Source organism: Macaca thibetana, chromosome 1, assembly GCF_024542745.1.
Source record: "Macaca thibetana thibetana isolate TM-01 chromosome 1, ASM2454274v1, whole genome shotgun sequence".
NCBI lineage: Eukaryota > Metazoa > Chordata > Mammalia > Primates > Cercopithecidae > Macaca > Macaca thibetana.
Window position 1 is genome coordinate 22,305,257 of NC_065578.1, and position 23,982 is coordinate 22,329,238.

At 50.4% G+C, this 23,982-nt stretch overlaps 2 protein-coding genes across 8 annotated transcripts in view; both read right to left on the reverse strand.

Moving 5' to 3' along the window:
- Window positions 1-13,617, reverse strand: part of TCEA3 (transcription elongation factor A3) — a 46,288-nt gene extending 32,671 nt beyond the window's left edge. For 2 of the 5 annotated variants that reach the window (XM_050792104.1, XM_050792095.1), the window contains exons 1-4: window positions 13,397-13,617; window positions 7,548-7,610; window positions 6,365-6,470; window positions 5,709-5,850 (exon numbers count right to left, since the gene is read on the reverse strand). In XM_050792104.1, the coding sequence (XP_050648061.1) occupies window positions 5,709-5,850; window positions 6,365-6,470; window positions 7,548-7,610; window positions 13,397-13,465 (380 nt within the window). In that variant the 5' untranslated portion in view covers window positions 13,466-13,617. Of the gene's footprint in view, window positions 1-5,708; window positions 5,851-6,364; window positions 6,471-7,547; window positions 7,611-12,792; window positions 12,818-13,225; window positions 13,347-13,396 lie in introns of those variants that run through there. The other 3 variants (XM_050792130.1, XM_050792121.1, XM_050792114.1) reach the window with 3 other exon arrangements.
- Window positions 13,618-17,478: 3,861 nt separating this feature from the next.
- Window positions 17,479-23,982, reverse strand: part of ASAP3 (ArfGAP with SH3 domain, ankyrin repeat and PH domain 3) — a 54,914-nt gene continuing 48,410 nt past the window's right edge. For 2 of the 3 annotated variants that reach the window (XM_050790626.1, XM_050790634.1), the window contains exons 18-25: window positions 23,547-23,632; window positions 23,268-23,383; window positions 22,631-22,698; window positions 22,430-22,537; window positions 22,082-22,277; window positions 20,696-20,918; window positions 20,043-20,133; window positions 17,479-18,833 (exon numbers count right to left, since the gene is read on the reverse strand). In XM_050790626.1, the coding sequence (XP_050646583.1) occupies window positions 18,759-18,833; window positions 20,043-20,133; window positions 20,696-20,918; window positions 22,082-22,277; window positions 22,430-22,537; window positions 22,631-22,698; window positions 23,268-23,383; window positions 23,547-23,632 (963 nt within the window). In that variant the 3' untranslated portion in view covers window positions 17,479-18,758. Of the gene's footprint in view, window positions 18,834-19,975; window positions 20,134-20,695; window positions 20,919-22,081; window positions 22,278-22,429; window positions 22,538-22,630; window positions 22,699-23,267; window positions 23,384-23,546; window positions 23,633-23,982 lie in introns of all 3 variants that reach the window. The other variant, XM_050790640.1, reaches the window with a different exon arrangement.

A 23,982-nucleotide genomic window follows, 5' to 3' on the forward strand; every position in this document is an offset into this window, starting at 1 on the left:
ATAGACAATGCAAGCAGGAACCATAAGCTGGAATTCCTACAGTGGGAGAGGGGAGAGAAGACACGAGACTCCACCCTGGAGAACCACTTTCTGACTCTTCCTCATTGCTTTTCTTTTTAGAACAAATCAGAAATGCTCTGCAGTTATTGCAAATGACTGTTATGAAAACTATTCAGGAACATGAAAAAATGCTTAGAATACGATAGCAAGATAAATAAAAAGGTGACATATTCGTTGATACAAGTCTGGGCTAGAGCATCAGGAAAAGTCTAAAGATTAGACTGTAAGAAAATAGAAAACAGCTGGGCGCGGTGGCTTACACCTGTAATCCCAGCACTTTGGGAGGCCAAAGCAGGCAGGTCACTTGAGTCAGGAGTTCGAAACCAGCCTGGTCAATATGGTGAAACCCCCGTCTCTACTAAAAATTCAAAAATTAGCCGGGCATGGTGGCGTGCTCTGTAATCCCAGCTACTCAGAGGCTGAGGCAGAAGAATCACTTGAACCTGGGAGATAGTGGTTCCAGTGAGCTGAGACCATGCCAGCCTAGGTGACAAAGAGAGACTCCGTTTCAAAAATAAAAAATAAAAAAAGAAAGAAAATAGAAACCATGTTTCGAAGACCTGTATTACAGGTACTTCATCAGTTTGTAAGGCATGAGTCCAAAACAGCTAGCAGTTTGCTTCTCGAAATGTCCCTGAATTGTGTGCAGTTACTCGGGCAAGTGGGTTAGGACCCTATCATGAGACAGATGGAAGGAAATACTCCAGCACAATATTTTCTCTAGCAGCAAATGAGATGTGGTGATCAGGGGACAGGGAAGTATGCCAAATGGGTGATGTCTGTCAAGATGACATGGCACAGAATATCAGCATTCTAGCCAGGCCTTGGAGATGTCGCACATCAGTGAAAAAGGAGTCTGGAATTTATTTTTATTTTTATTTATTTATTTTGAGATGGAGTCTCAATCTGTCACCCAGGCTGGAATAGAATGGCACCATCTCAGCTCACTGCAACCACCATCCCCTGGGTTCAAGGGATTCCCATGCCTCAGCCTCCCGAGTAGCTGGGATTACAGGTGCACGCCACCATTTCCAGCTAATTTTTGTATTTTTAGTAGAGATGGGGTTTTGTCATGTTGGCCAGGCTGGTCTCAAACTTCTGACCCCAAGTGATCCGCCCATCTTGGCCTCCCAAAGTGCTGGGATTACAGGCATGAGCCACTGCACCCAGCCAGGGGTCTTGAATTTATGCAGAAGAAAAAGTAGACTATGGTGAATACATGGATAAAAATAATGGGAGGTGACAAGCAACAACAATCATAGTGAGGCAGAAATTTAAAAATAAATATGCATTCATTCACTCTAAGAAAAGTAACAGGCAAGGCAAGGGTTAAAAGCAAAGAACAAATTTTCCTCTGCCTAGCAAGCTCACTTCAAGGACAGTTATAAGATAATGCTGTTTGAGAAGCGAAGGCCAAAGGAATGGGCTCTAGACCCCCCTCCTCTCCAGAGCAAGGTTGAAGGAAAAAAAGAAAGACAGACAAATTCCTTTACTATTACTCCTTTCCCTGGCTTCTTAAGCATGACTATGTTTTACAAATGTCTGTATTTAGCCAGTTCTTTTTTTTCTTTCAATACAGCTACAAGGCCACCAGCTATGCAAGGCCACAAGTTATGCTATGCTGTAGATTATGTGACCTATCATATAATTAACTGCTTTTGCTTTGCTTCTGTAAGACTGCTTATAAAAACCCTGCTCTGTCTTTGTTAAAATGCTCAGCTTTTTAGGGATGAATCCACTGGGCCGGTGCATACCTTAAATAAACAATCCTCCTGTTCTCCTATTGGTCTCTCTGGTCCTCAGTTTCCCACAACAATAGCTGATAGTAGGATATTTCTGAGTGACCAGACAAAGGAGAAGGCACAGAATGGATGACTCTTCTTTGGCCATTGTTTGCTACAGTCTCATTTCCAAATCATGTATAATCTTTCCTAAGGACAAAAATTCAAATACTGTTTTATATTTTAAAAAGCAATTTGCACCCACACTCCCAGCTACTCAGGAGGCTGAGGTTAGAGGATCACTTGAGCCTAGGTGTTGCAGGCTGCAGTGAACTGTGACCATGCCACTGCACTCCAGCCTGGGCAACACAGTGAGACGCTGTCTCAAAAAAAAAAAAAAAAAAAAAAGTCGGGCACAGTGGCTCACGCCTGTAATCCCAGAACTTTGGGAGGCCGAGGCGGGTGGATCACGAGGTCAGGAGATCAAGACCATCCTGGCCAACATGGTGAAACCCCGCCTCTACTAAAAATACAAAAAATTAGCCAGGCGTGGTGGCAAGCACCTGTAGTCCCAGCTACTCGGGAGGCTGAGGCAGGAGAATGGCGTGAATCTGGGAGGCAGAGCTTGCAGTGAGCCAAGATCGCGCCACTGCACTCCAGCCTGGGAGACAGAGCAAGACTCTGTCTGGAAAAAAAAAAAAATTGGCCGGGCACGGCGGCTCACGTCTGTAATCCCAGCACTTTGGGAGGCTGAGGTGGGTGGATTACCTGGGGTCAGGAGTTCAAGACCAGCCCGGTTAAACATGGTGAAACCCTGTCTCTACTAAAAATACAAAAAGGCTGGGCGCAGTGGCTCACGCCTGTAATTCCAGCATTTTGGGAAGCTGAGGCAGGCAGATCACCTGATGTCGGGAGTTCGAGACCAGCCCGAGCAATATGGAGAAACTCTGTCTCTACTAAAAAAAATACAAAAAATAGCCAGGCATGGTGGCACATGCCTGTAATCTCAGTTACTCGGGAGGCAGTAAAGAGGCTGGGCGCAGTGGTTCATGCCTGTAGAAGAATCACTTGAACCTGGTAGGCGGAGGTTGCAGTGAGCTGAGATCACGCCATTGCACTCCAGCCTGGGCAACAAGAGCGAAACTCCACCTCAAAAAAAAAAAAAAAAAAAAAAAAAAAAAATTAGCTGGGCATGGTGGCAGGTACCTGTAATCCCAGCTACTCGGGAGGCTGAGACAGGAGAATCGCTTGAACCCAGGAGGCAGAGGTTGCAGTGAGCCGAGGTTGCACCAGTGCACTCCAGCCTGAGCAAAAAGAGTGAAATTCCGCCTCAAAAAAAAAAAAAAAAAAAAAACACTCTGCCTAAAGGAATAGAAAAATTATGTATGTAGTTAGACCAGGCCTGGGAGAGGAGAGGAAGAAAAATAAAAGCTGCTTAATTTGTCTGATGTGCACAAATATTTCCCATGCTTATTCTAAGTTGCACTAATGTGGTTACAGTGTTTGTATAATGAATTATCATTAAGAAAACTAAAAAGAAAGGAAATTAATTAACTGAGCTGAAATAGGACCCCTGACAACTGGCTTCTCCCAGCAGAATGAGAAGAAACCTCTCCATTTTCTGCTCAGCCTCAGCAACAACTTCATTTCAGAGCTCCATGGCTGTGAAAAGTGACCGGGCATAACAATTTAGTGTCCCTGAAAATGTATAGTGCACTTCAAATTTTATTAACAAAATATAAATATCAATGTGCATATGAATTTTTTTTTTTTTTTTTTTTGAGACGGAGTCTCACTTCTCACCCAGGCCAGAGTGCAGTGGTGTGACCTCTGCTCACTGTAACATCCGCCTCCCAGGCTCAAGTGATCCTCCCACCTTACCCTCCCAAGTAGCTGGGAACACAGGTGCATGCCACCACGCCCAGCTAATTTTTCTTACTTTTAATAGAGATGGGGTTTCGCCGTTGGTCTCTAACTCCTGAGCTCAAGTGATCTACCTGCCTCCACCTCCCTAAGTGCTGGGATTACAAGCGTGAGCCACCTTGCTCGGCCCATATGTATGTTCCTTTTTTTTTTTTTTTAAAGACAGAATCTCGCTCTGTTGTCCAGGCTGGAGTGCAGTGGGGTGATCTTGGCTCACTGCAACCTCAGCCTCCCAAATTCAAGCAATCCTCCTGCCTCAGCCTCCCAAGTAGCTGGGATTACAGGCACCCACCACCATGCTCAGCTAATACTTGTATTTTTAGTAGAGACAGGGTTTCACCATGTTGGCCAGGCTGGTCTCGAACTCCTGACCTCAAGTGATCTGCCTGCCGTGGCCTCCCAAAGTACTGGGATTATAGACGTGAGCCACCACGCCCGACCATCTTTGCTATTATGAATAGTACTGTGATGAACACACAAGTGCATGTGTCTCTTTGGTAGAATAATTTTTAGATGCCAGTTAGGGTTTTTCCAAGTAGGATACACTTGCAAAATAAGCAATGGAAAGGAACGGAACATAGAAAATGTGACAAAACCATCTCACAGGCATTACCTTTTAAAAAGCAGGCTATTAAAGTTGGGGATGACTATAGAAAACAAGTCAAAGAGAGAACAGAAAGAAAAGCCATACACCAGCACATCAAGAGTGGTGATTGTCTTTAGGTGGTGAGAATGTGGGTGATTTTTTTTTTCTACTTTTCTAAATTTTTCTTTTTTTTTTTTTTGACGGAGTTTCACTCTTGTTGCCCAGGCTGGAGTGCAATGGCGCAATCTCGGCTCACTGCAACCTCCAACTTCCGGGTTCAAGTGATTCTCCTGCCTCAGCCTCCTGAGTAGTTGCGATTACAGGCATGTGCCACCATGCCCAGTTAATTTTGTATTTTTAGTAGAGATGGGGTTTCTTCATGTTGGTCAGGCTGGTCTCGAACTCCCGACCTCAGGTGATCCACCCACCTTGGCCTCCCAAAGTGCTGGGATTACAGGGGTGAGATACCGTGCCCGGCCTTCCATCATGTTCTACAACAGATTTTTATCACTCTTATTTGTTTAGTTTTTAAAAGCACTACTATTATTTTTTTGTTTCAAAAGCAGTACAGGATCATTGCGAAAAATCCCAATAATTCAGATTTAAAATTTTTATTGTATAATACAGAAAGTAGAGATCCTTTTAATTTATAATATATGTCTTGGTTTTTGTTTGTTTTTGAGATAGCGTCTTGCTCTGTTGCTCAGGCTGGAGTGTAGTGGCGCAATCTCAACTCACTGCAATCTCCATCTCCCGGGCACAAGTGAGTCTCCCACCTCAGCCTCCAGAGTAGCTAGGATTACAGGTGCGCACCACCACACCTGGCTAATTGTTGTATTTTTTGTAGAGGCGGAGTTTTGCCATGTTGCCCAGGCTTGTCTCAAACTCATGGGCTCAAGTGATCCTCCTGCCTCAGCCTCCCAAAGTGCTGGGATTACAGGTGTGAGCCACCACACCAGGTGCAGTGAATCTCATAAGTGACTATTGCCTTTGCTAGCATCTTGGAAACTTTGTCTTTGGGACTGTTACAAGATTTGGATGTGAGGTATACGCCCACCGTGGTCTTGTTTCCCTGCACCCCGTCTGTTGCCTGGGTGGGCCAGAGAAGAGCTCTAGACTGCTGTGTGGTCTCCTATGGGAACTCTCTGTAGAGGAATGCTGGAGGCCCTCCTGCAGACGCACTCTTTCCTGTCCCTGCATCCTTCTAGGCAAAGCCAGTACTATTTATGGCCTATTTGGGTCTTGCGAGTCTAACGTCTGGTTGAGCCAAAGAAGACCCCCAGAGGGGGCACTGCATGAGATAATACCAATATCTTCCTCCCCAGGATGCGAGGTTTAAATGAGATAATATACACAGAGCTGCTGGCAGAGGACATGACAAGTGTCAGCTCCCTTGTCTCCATCCCAGAAAAGGATACCTGGTTTTGGGGTCTTCTCGTTTTTTCCTTGGTGGAGAAAGGCCTGCTTCTGGCTTCCAGTCTGAACAGTCAAGCCCTTTCTCCTTCTTCTTTGCTTTTTCTCTTTCCTTTCCTTTTTCTCCTTTTGGGGGTCCAGGGGAGTCTGAAAGCAAAAGGGTGGCATTGTCCCTCAGCTAAGCTCTGTCTCAGCAGAACCCAGCATGACTTTAGTGGGCAGGGAGCAAAGGGCAGGGACGAGGACAGCTGCACACACACTCCCAACACACACGCAAACACATTTACACACAAATGCACATACAACAGAACCATGTGTACAAATATGCATTCTCACATGGGGACATAAATACATTGGCAAACACATCTCTGCACATATTCACATAAATGCATGTATGTAGACATGTATTATATAGACAAATGCGTGAGAGCACAAACACATAAGGGTTGCATGTACACAAAACTCACAAGTCTACAAATCTTGTACTTATGTACACAAACATTGGCAGTCCCCCACTAGCTACCTCCCAGATCCAGAGGCCATCTGTCACTGATTAAGTCACTCAACAGACATACACTGAGTGCCGGCTATGAGTCAGGCCCAGTCCTGTCCCAAGTGCTAGAAGAAAAACAGGACTCAAGTCAACCTTGTCCTGTCTCACCTAGCAGCCGCTTCCAGTTTTTGATGAGGACTTTGGCCAAGGACACCACCTCCTTGTCTGAGCAGTGCTTGCGGACCCCATTAACAGCAACTCCAATCCTGGTTGTCTGCAAAGGGACAGGGTTAAGGCATGATCGGGGAATGGATACACAGGAATGGCTGCCCTCATTGGCAGGTCCTGCCCCAGCTCTACCACCACCTCCCCTTCCAACCTGTATCCCCAGAGTCCTAGCCCTGACTCCTGGCTGAGGTCAGAACCCCACTACTATAACTGAGGCCCTGCTCTGCACGAGGTCGAGGGCCCAGGGCTAAGCCTGACATGGAGGATACCTATGGCTTTGGTGAAAGGCTGCACCTAGGGTTGGGAGCGGCACTTGGCTGACTGTCAGGACCCCTCCCATTCCCAGCCCTCTAGTATCTATTTTTTTGAGATGGAGTCTAGCTGTGTTGCCCAGGCTGGAGTGCAGTGGTGCAATCTCAGTTCACTGCACTCAGTTCACTGCACCTCCCAGGTTCAAGTGATTCTCGTGTCTCAGCCTCCCGAGTAGCTGGGGTTATAGGTGTCCATCACCGTGCCCAGCTACTTTTTGTATCTTTAGTATAAACGGGGTTTCACCATGCTGGCCAGGCTGGTCTTGAACTCCTGACCTTAGGTGATCTGCCCTCCTCGGCCTCCCAAAGTGCTGGGATTACAGGCGAGAGCCACCGTGGCCAGCTCCCTCTAGTGTCTTTGAGCTCCAGTTTCAACTGAGACAGCAGCTCCAGCTATGCGACCTTGCATCTGTCTGTGCTCATTTTTCACCGCCAGGAGCTTTTGGTAAATTTGGGGACTTTAAGGGCCACACAGGGATTTTAAATGGGGGACTTTTCCCTCTCCCTGGATCATTGGCCTCCTGGATCCCACAGGCCCAGGGCCTTGGGAATTGGACTATTCAGGAAAAGCAAACCAGTCTTGCTCCAAGGCCCAGAGGTCCCTGACACCTAGAAGGTACCCTCTCTGCCCCCAGGATGCCCCTGTGTCCCCCTCAGTCCCCCCTGGGAGGTCTGCACCTCAGGATTCCCACCCCCCCCGGCCTCCCCTCAGAAATTCCTCCCAGACTCCACCTTCCTCCATTGGGGGTCTTTCCCTAACCCACCAGCTCTCCTCCCAGGCACTGCCCCAAGGCTTCCCGCCCCCACCCCACCTGTAGTAGCTGGATGGACATCTGGCAGCTGTGCAGCTTCTTCAGAAGGTCCAGGGCCCCTTCCTGTGGGAGACCACAAGGTGAGGACTGGGGCCCGGGTCCTGCCCGGGCTTCTCTGACTACTGTGTGGTCTTGGTACACAGAGGAGGAGAATACAGACACGTGGCCGAAGGACAGGCAAGGGGCAGAAGGAAGGAGAGAGACGAGAAACATTCTGTCCTAGACGATGCTCTAACTTCATCCCCCGCCACCTGCTGGGTTCAAACCCTCTGAGCCAGGCTCCTGACCTCCAGCCTTTGGTTCTGCTGTGCCTCTTCCCAGGAATGTCCTCCCCTTTCCCCATCTTTCCTCCAAAATGAATTCCTTCCTGGCTTATTGTTGCTCGTGTGCCTGGAGCGTCCTCCCCTTACCTCCCCACTGTGAACTTCACAGGCTGAGGACCGGGGCCTTTTTAAAAAACAAAACAAAACAGCTTGGCCTGCACAGTGGCTCACACCTATAATTCCAGCACTTTGGCAGGCTGAGGTGGGTGGATCACTTGAGGCCAGGAGTTCAAGACCAGCCTGGCCAACATGGTGAAGCCCCATCTCTACTAAAATACAAAAATTAGCCAGGCGTGGTGGCGCATGCCCGTAACCCCAGTTACTCAGGAGGCTGAGGCAGGAAAATCGCTTGAGCCCGGGAGATGGAGGTTACAGTGAGCCAAGACGGCGCCACTGCACTCCAGCCTGGGTGACAGAGCGAGACTCCAACTCGAACAAAACAAAACAAAACAAAAAAACAGCTTTATTGAGGTATAATTGACATACAATAACTGCATATTTTACAGCGTAAAATTTGATGAGTTTCAACATACCTGTACACCCATGGAATCCTCACCATAATCAAGATAAAAGCACAGCCACCAGCCCCAAAAGCTTCTTCCCGTCCTCTTTCTAATCCATCCCTCCCCATCCCCAATCCTAAACAACCACAATTCTGCCTTCTGTTACTATGGGTGACCCTGTATCTTTAAGGATTTTATATAGAGTATGTAGGGCAAAACCCCTTTTTTATCTGGCTTATTTGGGCATAATTATTTCTGAGACTCATCCATGTTGTCTCGTGGATCAGTAGTTCATTTTTATTGCTGAGTGGTTTTCCACTGTATGTATTGTACCACAGTTTGTTTGTTTGTTTGTTTGTTTGTTTTTGAGACAAGATCTCACCCTGTTGCCCAGGCTGGAGCGCAGTCGCACAATCACTGCAGCTTTGACTTTCCAGGCTCGGGTGATCCTCCCACCTCAGCCTCCCGAATAACTGGGACCACAGGTATGAACCACCACATCTGGCTAATTTTTTGTATTGTTTTGTAGAGATGGGGTTTTGCCATGTCACCCAAGCTGGTCTCAAACTTCTGGTCTCAAGTGACCCTCCTGCCTTGGCCTCCCCAAGTGCTGGGATTACAGGCGTGAGCCACCACGCTCAGTCTACCACAATGTTTTAAATTCATTCACTGGTTGATGGGACTTATGGATAGGTTCCAGTTTGGGGCTGCTAAAAATAAAGCTTCTAGGTACATTCATTTCAAGTCTTTGTGTGGACAGATACTTTGACTTCTCTCAGGTAAAGAGAACCGTTCTAATCTCTGAGACCTTAGGGCTCAGCAGAGGGCCCAGTGCTTCCTGAGTGGATGAACTTGTGCAGGATTAAAGCAGAAAGAAGGCGGGCGGGAGAAAAATAAGGTTTAGGTTTGAAAATCTGTGAGCTGCCAGGCCCTGGACACCCTCTGACCCATTTCAGCCTTCTCCTTTCCCCCTACCCCTTCCTAGAAGCCATACCTGCCTGCTGTCCTGAGATCAGTTCCCTGGGGAGCACCAGCTGACTGTGTCCTGTATGTTCCTATCCTTGGCCCACACTTCATGGTTCCAGCTGCCAATCCCTACCCTGCCAGGACCTGGACCATGTCCTAAGAGCTGCCCTCTGTCAGTCCTTAGCCTCCCTGAGAACTTGGGTTCGCAGTATGTTTTCAGAGGCGTGACCTGCAGATGTGTGTGCATGTGAACTTGGGGGTGCACAACTCCAAGTGTAACATTAATTAAAGGCTTGCTATGTACTGGGTACTCTTCTAAGTATTTTACCTGCATTATCTCATTTAAGTTTCACAATGACCCTATCGGGTGGGTCCTGCGTATTAGTCCCATTTTTACAGAATTATTATCCCATGTTCACCAAGGAGCAATCCAAGAAACAGAGAGGTTAAGTAATTTTCTCAAGGTCACATGCTTTATAAGGAGCCAAGCAGGGATTCAAACTCAGGCCTTTTGGGCTCTAACTACTATACAAATTGTGTTAGCGTAGGCATAGATCTGTCTACACATACACAATCATGGAATATCAACATGGGTAAGTGCAGTGGTGTGCTGGCCAACGTTTAACAACCAGTTCTCAAGGGGGAAAAAAAAAAAAAACAACTGACCTATAGTGTTTGCCAATTTCTGTGGTGTAAACACTCATCCCATGGCCAATTTCAAGCTACCGACATGCTGTCACTGAACTGAAGGAAGTTTTGGGAGGAGATGTACAGTACTATAGATGTACATTCTACAGCATTTCCACCGTACAGATAACAATAGAAGTAAATTACCTCTGACCATACATGACAGTAAAATGTAGTAAAATAATCAGGAAGTGATTATTTTGGAGGATTCATTACCTTTGTTTTTATTTTTTATTTATTTATTTATTTATTTATTTATTTATTTTTTTTTTTTTTTATTTTTTGCGGAGTCTCGCTCTGTCGCCCAGGCTGGAGTGCAGTGGCCGGATCTCGGCTCACTGCAAGCTCCGCCTCCCGGATTTACGCCATTCTCCTGCCTCAGCCTCCTGAGTAGCTGGGACTACAGGCGCCCGCCACCTCGCCCGGCTAGTTTTTTGTATTTTTTAGTAGAGACGGGGTTTCACTGTGTTAGCCAGGATGGTCTCGATCTCCTGACCTCGTGATCCGCCCGTCTCGGCCTCCCAAAGTGCTGGGATTACAGGCTTGAGCCACCGCGCCCGGCCCATTACCTTTGTTTTTAATATAATTTATTTAATTGTAAGCAGATAATGTAATTTTTAAAAACAATTGCTGTGTTTAACCACCAGGTTGCAAAATTCCTGAAAATGCAACAATCAGCGTTAAGCCAGTTCCAGCTCCCCACTGGGTATATGCCTCGTGTGTCACGGTTGTATAACTGGGTCATATTGGAGGAGAACAGCCATGAGCCTGGATTGTAGCTGGGTTCACAAAGCCTTGTGCAAATGTTGCTGGGTGTATCTCTCTGAATACACATATGGGTTCTGCAGCCAGCAGTATCTCTGGTCTAAGTGTGGAGCTGTGAATATGCAGCTCCAGGCACATCTGTGTCTATTTGTCTTTGTGGGATGATGCCTGTGTTATAACATCTGAATGTATAAATGTGGCTGTTTGCTAAGTCTATAGCATTGCATGTCTGGGTGTAGCTGTGCTGCGTGCGCACGTGTGTGGCTGTCTTTGTGTATCATTCTGTAACTCTAATGGTCAATGTGGGTCATATGGATCAGGATGCTTGTCATGTTGGTGTCAGTAGCCGTGTCTCTCATGCAGTTAGGTTCAGTTGCTTGTTTAACTGCTGTGTTGTAGCCGCACATTATAGCTATGTGTGTGTGTGTGTGTGTAGCTGTGACCGTAGGCACTTTGTTGTATGTTTGAAGTTGCTTCTGTTAGTGCATGCTCAGAGGATGTGACAAAGCCCTAAGTGGCTGAGACTTCAGCAATTGGCAGTAAACCCCAGGCCTGAGCTGCAACGTGGAGGATCCGTCTTATTACAGGAAGTATGTCCTCCTCTGCCTAACCACCGCTGGGCGGGTCCACTTTCACTCCCAGAGCAGGCCCCACCTTTCTCGGCCAGACGCCCAGAGCTCCGTGCCCACCCAGATGCTGCCAAGTGTCCAGGCGCAGACGTGGCTGTAAACTGGCTCCACGCTGCAGGGACCCTGCGGCCAGACTTGTATATTTTCTGGGGACAGCTCTGGGCACTTCCACAGGAATCCATCTCCAAAAGACACCATTTCCTTTTCCCACTTCACAGAAGGGGAAACTTGAGGCCCAGAGAGGGAAGGTTGAGTGGCTTTTGCCTAGGGTCATAAAAGGAGTGAGGGGGAGCCCATGGCAGGTTCCTTCATCTTCAGCCAGAGCTCTACCCCAAGCAGGCTGCTTGTCCCTGGGTCTCTAGGCGTCCCCACCCTACCCCTCTTACCCAGAGGCCCAGAATTTCTTTCCTGGCCCAAACTTGGGGGTCAGCAAGGAGCTGGGCTGGGATAACCTGTCTATTTGAACTAGAATTTGGCTCAGAATCCCTGGCTGGGCTCCGCCAACCCCAGCTGAGAAAATGCCCCCCATGACTTGAGGTTCAGTTGCACTGAACCTCCTCCACAACGGAGGAGTCTGGAATAGGGAGCGCGTAGAGGTTGGGAGTGTTGGGTGAGAAGCTCCCAGCACTCTGCAGGTTTGTGCTGTACCTTTTTGTGTTGTACCTGGCTGCCTAGAAGCAGATCTTGTTCGCCAGCTCTTACCAAGCACCGGTCTGAGTCCTACTAAGGGGTTTACATCTCTGTCTTATCTCTCCAATCCTCATCGCTGCAAGCAGAGACAAGAATCCAGTGACATCCCTTCTCTAGAGGCAGATAATCTCATCTCTTTCTTACAGATGGAGAAACTGAGGCTCTGGCCTTTATATAGACATCACCTCATGACTGCCTAGTGTCCATCCTGCCACTCCATGGTTCCAGCGACCCTTCCCTGGGCCTTGGCTACTCTTCCTGGCTCTAAAACTTCCCTTAGGGTCTCTTCCTTTCCCAGGCTCCTAGGTCCTGGCAGTGCAGGTGGCTGCAGCACATGGCTACCGATGGTGGGAGGAAGAGGACCCAGGGACAGGGCGGGGAGGTGGGATGGTCATGCTCACCAAGCTCCCTTTCTTCCCTCCCAGGGCGAGCCCAGGTCCTCCAGGACCCAAGGCCAAATTTGCTCTGGCCAGGCGACCAGTCGGCCGCCAACCCCAGGCAAAGATCACGGGGAAGATCAAACATTAACTTCCAGTTGGATCTGCGCTCTGGCCAGGACCCTTCGGTAGGGCTGTCAGCCCTGCTCCCAACCTCCCGCCGAGCCCGCTCCTCCCTCCGCCCTCGCCCTTGCTGCACAGGCCTCCAGCCCGGCCCCCTTCCCCCGCCCCGCGGGCCCCCGCACCTGTTCGGCCCCCGCCCGTCCGGGCCGCACCCCAAGGCCAAGGAAAGGGAAAGTTGCCAAAAGAACCGCTCCTGACGCCCCAAGCTGTGGGGTCGCACGATCCACGGCCTCTTACTTCTCTCCCGCAGACCCACTCCGGGGTGCAGGGATGCAGCTCAGTACCCCCGTCAGTCCAAGTTTCTCTGCCACTTCTCGGGCCACCAGGATTTGCCCCCAGCCCCGCCCCCGCCATCGCCGCCACTCCCCGGGCTTTGCACACGCCAAGTCCTGGGACTCCCAAAGTCCTTTCCCACGTCCAGCTCTCTTCGCCCGCTTTCCTGGGCCCCGCATTAGCTGCCCAGGGTGAACCCTACACGTCCAAAGGGACGTGCACAAGTCGCGCCTCTGGGACCCGCAAGATCCCCCTGGCGTCCTGGGCCACGCACACACCCACCTCGAGGTGCTCAGCAAGGGTCCCTAAGGGGCCTTGGGCCCTGCACCAGCCGCTCCTCCCTCGGGTCCTGGAGTCCCGTACGCGCCCCGCCAGTACGTCCCCACCCCGGAATCCGGGGCTCGCCCGCGCCTCCCGGGGGCGGGGGCCGTGGCCCAAACTCTGCAGCCTCACCGTGTTCTTCCTGGCCACCATCTTCTCCAGCTTTTTGGCGATCCTCAGCAGCTCCTCTTCCTGGCCCATGTTGGCCCGCGACGCCTGGCGGGGCGAGGGGCGCAGGGGCAGCAGTCGGGCCTCGGGGGCAGGAGGCGCGAAGGCGGAGGGCGCGCAACCCGAGAGGGCCCCAAACACACACGACACACACGCCCGGCGGGGGCGGGGCTCTCCCCACCCCCACCCCCCACCGCCCGCCTTCCAACTGTGCGGGGGAGGGGTGGCGGGCACTAAATATAGACTTCAAGGACTTGCCAGGGCACTGATTGCCCGCGCCGGCCGGTCGGGCTTCAGGGGAGGAACGAGGCTGAGAGGGGGAACCCTCCACCTCCGGCGCTTCCAAGGGCGCCGGGGGACCGAAGGGAGATTTGGGAAGGAGGGTTCTCTGGCAAGTTGGGAGGCTGTGACCTGGCCACAGGCGGCGGTCGCGGGGGCGCCCGAGGGTGTCCCAGGGGCCCCGGGAAGCGTTCTGGGCTCCCGGGTCTCTGCACCGTTGCATCTCAAAACGGGAGGACTCAGTTCCGCGCCTATGCCCAAGTGGAGGCAACTGGGTGCGCTCGAATCCCGTGTGTGTGTGTGTGTGTGTGTGTGTGTGTGTGTGTAGATCACTAAATCCAGCTCTGCTTTAACCTGCACTCACTCCATCCTGCACACGGCCTGTGCATGCCACGTGTATCCAGGCTCCTGTTTGCCTCTGTCTACCTAAAACTTAGTTTGCTGGCTATTTTGTTAGTAAGGCTTTGCATTTTGAACAAGCTCCTAGGTGCTGGGGTTGCTGCTGGTCCCAGAACTACACTCTTGAGTAGTGAGAGCTTGTGGGGGAGATTATTATTATTTATTTTATTTTATTTTATTTTTTTGAGACGGAGTCTCGCTGTGTCTCCCAGGCTGGAGTGCAGTGGCCTGATCTCGGCTCACTGCAAGCTCCGCCTCCCGGGTTCACGCCATTCTCCCGCCTCAGCCTCCCAAGTAGCTGAGACTACAGGCGCCCGCCACCACGCCCGGCTAGTTTTTTGTATTTTTAGTAGAGACGGGGTTTCACCATGTTAGTCAGGATAGTCTCGATCTCCTGACCTCGTGATCCACCCGCCTCGGCCTCCCAAAGTGCTGGGATTACAGCCTTGAGCCACCGCGCCCGGCCGATTATTTTTATTTTTTTGAGACAAGGTCTCCCTCTGTTGCTGAGGCCAGAGTGCAGTGGAGCAATCACGCTCACTGCCTCGACCTCCCCGGCTCAAGTGATCCTTTCTGCCTCAGCCTCCTGAGTAGCAAGGACTACAGGTGGGAGTCATATATCATGCCCAGCTAATTTTTTAAATTTTTTTGTAAAGAGTGAGTCTTGCTATGTTGCCCAGGCTGGTCTGGAACTCCTGGTCTCAAGGGATCCTCCTGCCTCAGCCTCCCAAAGCTGTGATTACAGACAAGATTCATTCTTACGTGCACCAAATTTTGAGAAATACTGATCCAGGTGCAAGGCTGCCAGGTCAGGCCAGTGCCCCCTCAGTGGGGTTGGGTTTAGAAGGGTCATCTTGGTGGAGTGGTGGAAACACAAGTGTGTCTACCTTCCCCAGCCATGCACAGATCTGCCTTCCCATGGAATGATCTCCAGTGATCTCCAAGTATCTCCCACAGATCCAGTTCTCTTGCTAAATGAGTTTAATGGACAGAAAATGATCTTCCTGTGACGGGAGTGGGGCTCAGGAACCTGGAGGTAAGGCATGAAAAGTGGTCCACAGGGTGTGCAGGTTGCGACTGCGGGAGCTGGGGTTGGGGTGTCGAGTGAAATCTCCCCATTTTCCTGACCGAATGCCATTTCAGCTTGGGTCGCAGAGGCAGCTTGGTGTGAACACCTATCTTCTAATTGCTTTGTGACTGGGATCAAGGGAGGACAGAGTGGGTTTTTTCATCCATTCAACAAATACATATTGAGTGTCCAAGCAATGAACAAGACAGACCCGGTCCCAGAAAGCTTGAGACTCAGTCTATGGGCAAGAGAAACCTTAAACACAAACAGACATGGTCAATTAATGTATTTATCATAGCTGGGGTGAAGGGCAGGAAGCAGTGAAGGACCTTAAGGACACATTTGAGGGGACCTGCACTATTTAGGGTGTCATCTTCTCTGAAGAAATGAAGTTTAAACTTTGGGCTGAAGCACACAGCGGCCATGGAGGGGAGGAGGAAGAGTGTTCACGGAAGAAAGGAAGAGGCATTCAACATATATTTATGGAGCACCTAATATGTGCCAGGCATTTCTTGTTCTGGATACCCAGAGAGGAACAAAACAGTCCTCTTCTCTTGGAGTGAGTTCCAAATGTGCAAAGCTTAGGGATGGGAGGGTGCCTGGCCTGCCTGACAGTGTTGGAGGAACTGAAAATTTGGCGTGGCTGCGGCACAGAGGTGAGGAGTGTGGGGGAGAGGCAGTGGGTGGGACCTGAGCATGCAGTGCTGCCAGTCACATTTGGGAGGTTAGACTCTAATGGTTTGGGATTTGGGGAGGCCTTTTGGCCAATCCCAGCCAAACCCTTCTGGGTTGAAGCGATTCAACCTCAGCAGCCTGAGGCTACTTAGGATTGCCTTTAAAAAAAAAAAAGACACACACACACACAAAAAAACGGCAAGGAGTGATGACTCATGCCTGTAATCCTAGCACTTTGGGAGGCCAAGGCAGGAGGACTGCTTGAAGCCAGGAGTTCAAGACTAGTCTGGGCAACAGAGAGAGACCTCGTCTCTACGAATTATTTTTAAAAGCCAGGCATGGTGGCATGCGCCTATAGTCCCAGCTACTCAGAAGGCTGAGGAAGGAGGACTGCTTGATCCCAGGAGTTCAAGGTTACAGTGAGCTCTGATTGTGCCACTGGACTCCAGTGTGGGAGACAGAGCCATTAAAAAAAAACAAAAAAAAAAAAAAAAAAAAAAACACACACACACAAAGAAAAGAAAAAGAAAAAAAAAGAATTTTTCTCAAACTTCTACCCAGTCCCCACCCTAAGCTGTGTGACCTGAGCATGGTGCGCTGCCGGTCACCTAGAACATCCAGGTATGAAGGACCCTAAGAAAACATGGAGTCCAACCTCTTTATTGTATAGATGGGAAGACTGAGGCCTAAAGAGGGTGATGATCCTCTCTGGGTTGGACCCTGTTGATATCATCATATCCCCTCTGCCTACTTATCCACCCTGCAGGTCACTGGAAGATAATTCCTGGACACACCTTGGACAGCTCCCCACATTTCTCTGATTAGGAGCTTTGGGGTGATAGGAAATTGATGCCCTCAGAAAGGACACCCACAACCAGCAAGAAACCAGAGTTGGTGGAAAACATCCAGTTTCTTTACTCTCAATGGGACAATGCAAAGGCATGTTGTAGTCAATACTGTTTCTCACAGGTCTTCAACAAGAGTCAGAGACAGAGACTCGCTCTGTTGCTCAGGCTGGAGTGCAGTAGCGCCATCATGGCTCACTGCAGCCTTGAACTCCTGGGCTCAAGCAATTCTCCCACCCGAATAGCTGGACTATAGGTTCTCACCACCACACCCAGCTCTTTATTGCTCTTTGACTTTCTGTTTCACTTCTCTATTCCCTCATTATGCTTCCTGGGATCATTTCACAGATAAGCTACTTGCTCCCAAATCCTTGTCTCAGGGGCAATCAGCAGAGACAGTGGCAGAGGACCACGGGAGAGCTAGAATTTCAGGTCTCCAGACTCCCAGTCCAGTGTTTTTTCCAGGGTTTCTCAACCTTGGCATTATTAACATTTTGGACTGAATACTGCATTGCTATGGAGGGTTGACCTGTGCACCATAGGATGTTTAGGAGCATCCCTGACCTTCGTCCACTAAATGCCACTAGCACCCTCCAGTTGGGAACAGTCAAAACTGTTTTCTGCTTTATCAGAAGTTCTCTGGCGCAAAACACTGTGGTTGCAAACCACTATTCCACATCAGGCCATCTCCCTTGCCAGGTCCAGAGAAAGAATTTCAAGCCCCAAGATTCCGTTCCCCTCCCTGTTGCTCTTTAGATCACATAAATGAAACCACTGGAAACTGACCCCCCAATCCTTTATTAGAGATGAGTGAAATAACAAATCTGAGATGAATGAAACCAGACACTGGGGGCTCAAAAGACAACCCTGTTCCTGTGGGAACCACAGACTGGTCAGGTCTCCAGGGGAAACAGCGCAGCCTCCACAGCCAGGCAGCAGCGTTGGCCATTGGTGCTCTCTGGTCTCCCCTGCTTGGCTTGGCCCGTTCCTGCCAGGGCGCAGCACCCAGCAACTGACAAGTTGAGGTGTTAGCAGCTGATGATGGCTTAGGTGTATCTGCTTTCTCATTGGGGCTGAGCAATGATAGAATTTCTAGTGCTGCGAAGCAGAACCCTTAAGTCTCTGCCCTCCCATTTCTATTACTCTCCCTTATTTCTTTGCCTCTCCATTCCCTCAGACTAAAAGGCTCCTGAGTTGACCAAGAGAAAGAGAAGAGAAGTGGGCATCCATCAACCCAGACCATTTCTTTCCTTCCTGCTAAATCAAGGACACAGGCAAATGTGGGTGCATTCGACTCTACTACTTGGCTGGGGAATGTAGGAGAGTGCCTAGGGAAGGCTGTGCTGTCCCTCAAAAGGGGTGACATTCAGAATATTTTTATTTAACAGCCAGTATAGCATGCATGTTGACAGCCAGAATGGATGTGGTCTATAGACAACTGCAATGGTCACACAGGTATAAACCCGCTGAGTCCAGAGTCATGCCCTGGAATCTGACCCTGCCTATTCCCAAGCCCAACCCTTAAGACCAGCTTTCCACCAAAGGACCACCCCTGCAGGGCCCCTGTCTTACTCGTGTGGCATCTGAAGTGACTAACACAGGTCCAGACATAGAGCTGGAATTTAGTAAAGGAATACTAGACTAATAAACGGCTGGCTGAGAAGACAGTCCCTACTTGGCAGGGTCCCTGATCTGGAAGTCAGTGATGGAGGGCTCTCCTGCCCTTGTGAAGCCCCCAGACAGATGGGGGAAATAGAGTCTCGATCTGATGAGGGACTGAGAATTCTGCAACTGAAGCCAGCTCAGGAGCACTCAGATCCAGCCACAGGGCTCCCAGGCCCCTGGCGGGTAATGAGATAGAAAAGAACTGCCATCAGCCCTAACAGGGAAAGGCCATGTGTCCTTGGTAGGGACATGGCCCATGGCAGGAGGAAGGCCAGTCACAGAGGTACAAGTGACAGAGAGAGTGAGATCCAAGAGAACAAACGTCTCAGCTCCCCAGTTTTGTGAGCGCTGAACGTTGGGGCCCAGAATGGGACATGAGGGGGCCAGCAAGGAGCTAGTCTTGCAAAAGTTGCACAGAACTTGCTGGGAGACTCCCAGTCCTTGAGCCATCTCCTTCAGTGACGCCAACCTGCAGAAAGAAGGATGAAACTGACACTTTCAAAGCACCTGTAACACACCAGGTGTTCACCTCACTCAGTTTCACATCTGTCCTATTGTGGATAGATTATTCTCACTTTACAAAGAAACTGAGGCTTGATGAAGTGAAGCCACTTGTCCAAAGTCTCCTTACTCTAAAGCTCAAGCTCTTGCTATCATACACACCACAATCACAGGCATCAATTAAATGCCATCTGATGGATACTTGGTTTTCAGGGCAATAGTGGAACCAGGATGTGGACATAGATTTGTGTCTCGTGCCTAACTCTGGTGGATTAAAGATGATGATTCCCCGGACAGAACCAGCTTCTGCCCCTGCCATTCTGACTCCCAACGTAACCAATGCCATTCTGAGGAATTCCCAGAGGAACAAAGGACAGAAGAGGCTTCCTTCCCAACACAACTGGCTCTGATCTGTGCCCACTCCTAGGTTCAATTAATATATGCCATTGTTGGAGACTTGGTGATTCAGCAGGGAGAAGCTGCATTAAGGATGACAGCTCTTGCCCTGTCCCTGTCACATCCCTCTATGCCTGGGATCTGAAAGTCCCTGTGGATTCCAGGAGACTAATGAACAAGGGGAGAGTTAGGCAAACAAGGGCTGGTACACGGCCACCTAATCCTGCCTCTTCTGCAGGGAAGTGATGCCTTCTCTGAGCAACTGGCCTGGCTAACACAACTTCCCTCATCCTCCCCCGGGGAAAAGCCAGAGCTTGGGCCTCATCACCACTGCCATCCGTCAAGGCCTGGGTTCTCCTCAGCTTCACCCAGCCCTGGGCTAGAGCAGGAAAAGAGGAGCACCAGGACAGGGACTGGCCAAACTGCGGCCACCTAGGCACCAGGACAGGGACTGGTCAAACCGCATCTGACTGGGCCACCAGCACAAGAACTGGCCAAACCTTGCCCACCGGACACCAGGACAGGGACTGGTCAAACCGTGGCCGCCTGGGTACCAGGAGAGGGACTGGCCAAATCGTGGCCGCCTGGGCACCAGGAGAGGGACTGGCCAAACAGTGGCCACCTGGGCACTAGGACAGGGACTGTCCAAACTGTGGCTGCCTGGGTCCATTTGTACCCCAATCATGGGGAGGTCTCCCACCCCAATACACTTACTCTTGACTAACTCTGCCTCTCAGGCACCCTGCCACCGCCCCTCGAACCATGGTCCCGGAGTTCCTACCGGCATGTTCCTTCTGGGCAGAGGCTGCCTGGCTGAGGGACCATCTTCCGGGCTCCGCGCCCCCCGCCGATAGGAGCGAGTGCTCTCAGAGCTGGAAGGCAGGGAAAGGCCAATGTGACCCTTGTGTCCAGAGAGCCCCTCAGAGTGGGGAGAAAGGGCTCAGGAACAGAGTCAGTCTGGGGGCTTAGGATGGGTGGGTAGAGTCCACAAGGTCCCCAGACCAGGTCCATCACAGGCCCAAGAAGGCTGGAACTGACCTCCAGAAGACTCTGTGGATATCCCCGGTCTACTTCTCCCCAAACTCCAGACTGAACAGGTTTGCAAGGAAGGGAGAAGACTGGATCCTGGGTTGGAGGTGGGGACAGAGTGAAGAGCCCACTGAGAGCCTCTAGAATAAGCCACACAGAGGGCTAAGCCTCCTTTACTCCAACATCAGCAGGCAGGATCCCTGGCTCCTCCTCAGCTCTCCATGCAGGATTTGGGAGCAAGTGTGTGAAGGGGGAAGGGGTCCCAGGGTCCAACATTTCTGCATAAGTGATGGACCCAGAGATGGAGTGTGACCCAGGCAGGTACTGTTTAGAGGTGTGGAAATCAATGGATGCTTGGAGAAGTCAGGGGATTTGCCCTGGTCGCAGAGCTGAGCCCTCACCAACCTGAACCTGACGGGGAGGTACATCTCCAAAGGGGTGGTCCCGGATGTCAGGCTCGGTCTGGAGGTGCCTGGGGGTTCTCGGAGGCCCTCTTCAGAGTTGGGTGGGGCTTGGCTGGGACCCCCAGGTTCCACGGGGCTCATGAGGCTGGAGGAGGAGGCTGGACTGCCCAGGTTCTCAGGGGTCTCAGGGGCCTCTGAACTCAGGCTGGAGACTTCAGAATGATCTGGAATCAGAAATGACAAAGCTTTTCTTTATCAGTTGCTCTGTGCCCAACCTCAAAGCAGTCTCTGGCCTCTAGGATCTTTTTTCTTTTTCTTTTTTTTCTTTTTTTTTTTTTGAGACAGAGTCTCACTCTGTCACCCAGGCTGGAGTGCAGTGGCACGATCTTGGCTCACTGCAACCTCCGCCTCCTAGGTTCAAGAGATTCTCCTGCCTCAGCCTCCACAGTAGTTGGGATTACAGGTGCATGCCACCATGCCTGGTTAATTTTTGCATTTTTAGTAGAGATGGGGTTTCACCATGTTGGCCAGGCTGGTCTCAAAATCCTTACCTGAGTTGATCCGCCTGTCTCAGCCTCCCAAAGTGCTGGGATTACAGGTGTGAGCCACCGCGTCTGGGCTAGGATCTCTTCTGGTTCTCTGCCAATAGTCCATTCCCCATCTACCTGTCCAGTATTCTTCAACTGATGAAGCCTTTGTTCACGGTGGCCAGGACCATGCTGACTCACTTTTTTGCTTGTGCTCACACCCCATCCCAGTTTGGATTCTCCTGCCCATCCCTCAGGTTCACTCAGATGCTATCCCCACCAGGAAGCCTTCCTAAACCAACCCCCAGTCCCAGCAGGACATGCTCCCTCCCCAACCGCCCTGACCTCCCAGAACAAGTCTGTTCCTTCATTCAACTAATAGTTCTTGAGAACAGCCAGGCTCTGCACTAGGCGCTGGAAAAACAGTATTCAACAAAACACTCGAAGTCCTTGTCCTTTTGGGATTCACATTCTATATCACACTGTGCCTTGTATTATAATGAATTGCATTCCAGTTTTTATCTCCCCTACTAGACTGTGTCTTGGTAGCCCTCAAAGGACTCAGGATGAAGGAGATGCTCAATAAACTCTTTTCTCTCTTGTTAAGTGGAGCATTGAGGAATTTGGAATAAGATGGGCTGATATTTGAATCCTACATCAGAGACTTATTACCTGTGAGATCTTAAGCATGTGACTTAACACCTCTGTTCTTTTATCTGTAAGGGGAAGATGAGAACCCCTATCTGGGAGGTCATCGTAAGGATGCTATGGACTAACATATGCACTCAGCTCAGTGCCCCGGCATATACAGGCCCTCTGTGAATGGCATGGTGAGCATTTATCTGGGCATCCAACTGTACCTCCACTGGCACGTCTTGCACACCCTTGGACCACGGTCCGAGAAGAGTTTTTGACTGGCAAGGGTGGGGGACAGTCCTCACTCTCGCCCTGAGGGGTGGCTGCTCCGAGGCTGGTGACAGTCTCATAGGTCTTGTTGCTGATGTCCAGCCTCCCACTGGCCCAGTGGGCCTGGACCGGGAGCTTCAGCAAGCAGCGCTGCCAGGGCAAAAGAGTGAGGATGAGGGCAGCCTGGTTCCTCTGGTGTAGCCCTGTCCCCCCACCTCACCGCCCCCGCCAACACACACCCAGCCCAATCTGGCTCTTTCCTTCTGCCATCCAGAGGTCTGAGGGACAGGGCTGGGACCCACCTTCTCTTCCTCATCCTCCTCACTGTCAAAGCCAGGCTCTGTGGAAATTACCCAGGAGTAGTCCACATGTAGAGGGAAGGCAAGGGTCCCCGCCTGAGCCTGCTCCAGCTGCCAAACACAAAGGCTTGGCAGTTCAGAGGGTTGGGGGCTCAGCAGGGAGAGAGAAAGGGTCAGGGGCCCCTTGCCTCCCCGAGACCTCACCAGCTCCTCACACTCCTTGTGGTGCTTCTTCCTGGCTATGTCCAGAGCTGTCTCGCCTGCTTCGTTTACTGTGAGGGGGGAAAGTCAGGGGTCATGGTCATGGTAATGGTCATGGTCATGGTCAAAGAAACATTACAGTTTAGAGATGAGGATGGGCCTCTGTAATCAGAATGTCTGGGTTTGAATCCTGGCTCTGCCATGTTCTGGCTATGTGACCACAGGGCAAGTTATATAACCTTTTGGGACAAAATTGTTTATGATGAGTACTTGGAACTACCTGATGAAGTGGTTATGAGGATTCGTTTAATTAACACATGTAAAGCACTTGCCCCATTGCCAGGCATATGTTACACAATAAATATTAGCTATTACAATCATTATCATTCAGATCCAGCTAATATTTATTTGCCTAAGTACTTCCAGAAATATTTTCTTTTCTCTTTAGCAGTCCCGCTAGGTCAGCGGTATTATTCCCATTTTACAGATGAGGAAGCTGAAATTCAAGAGATGAATGACAAACCCCTAAGATCACAGATGTGGTCAGAAGTAAGCCAGGATTAGAGCCCGAGACCATCGGAAGTCCACACAAGGGGCAGTCAGGAATAGGAGTCTGACGGAGGAGGTATTCAAACCCCACCTGTGCCAACCAAAGCTCTCCCCTTCAGCAGCAGCTTGAGGCAGTCGGGCTGGTTGTAGAGTGCTGCGTAGTGCAGAGCCGTGTTCCCGTCAGCAGCCTTGGCATCCAGGTGACCACTGGGGAGAGGAGGGTTCAGGGAGAAAGGAAGGGGAACAGATCAATGAAGGGATCAAAGTCAGGGGAAAAAGTGGGAGGGGAAAGGAGGGAAGACAGTGGGAGAACAGGAAGGAAAGGAGCAGGAGTGTGAGGAGCCAGAGAGAGAGGCAGGGAGGCTCTCACCCATTCTGGATGATGAAATCCACCAGAGGCAGGGAGGCCTGGCTGGCAACTTTGATAGCCAAGTGCAGGGCGAGCTCTTCAGGTGCCTGAAAACACATCCACTCCTGAGTTTCCCCCTAGTGCACCTGCCTCCAACCCAGTATTTCCCTCTTGCACTCTTGCTACCCTCTTATCCTCCCATAGGAAGCTGCCAGAACCCTGGAGAGATGAGACTGCAAGGGCAGAGCCTCATGTTTGGCAGGAAGATGAAGGGCCATTCTCTCAATGTTGCCTTTCATGGCTCTTCCTCCTCTGCCCCCAACAGGTGTTACCCAAACTTCTTTCTCGACTCTGGGCTCCTCTCCCTGATTGTACTTCCCCACCAAGACCTCAGCAACCTCACGTTTTCAATTATCACACACGTATAGGCTGTTCCAAATTCTTACCTCACCTAAGT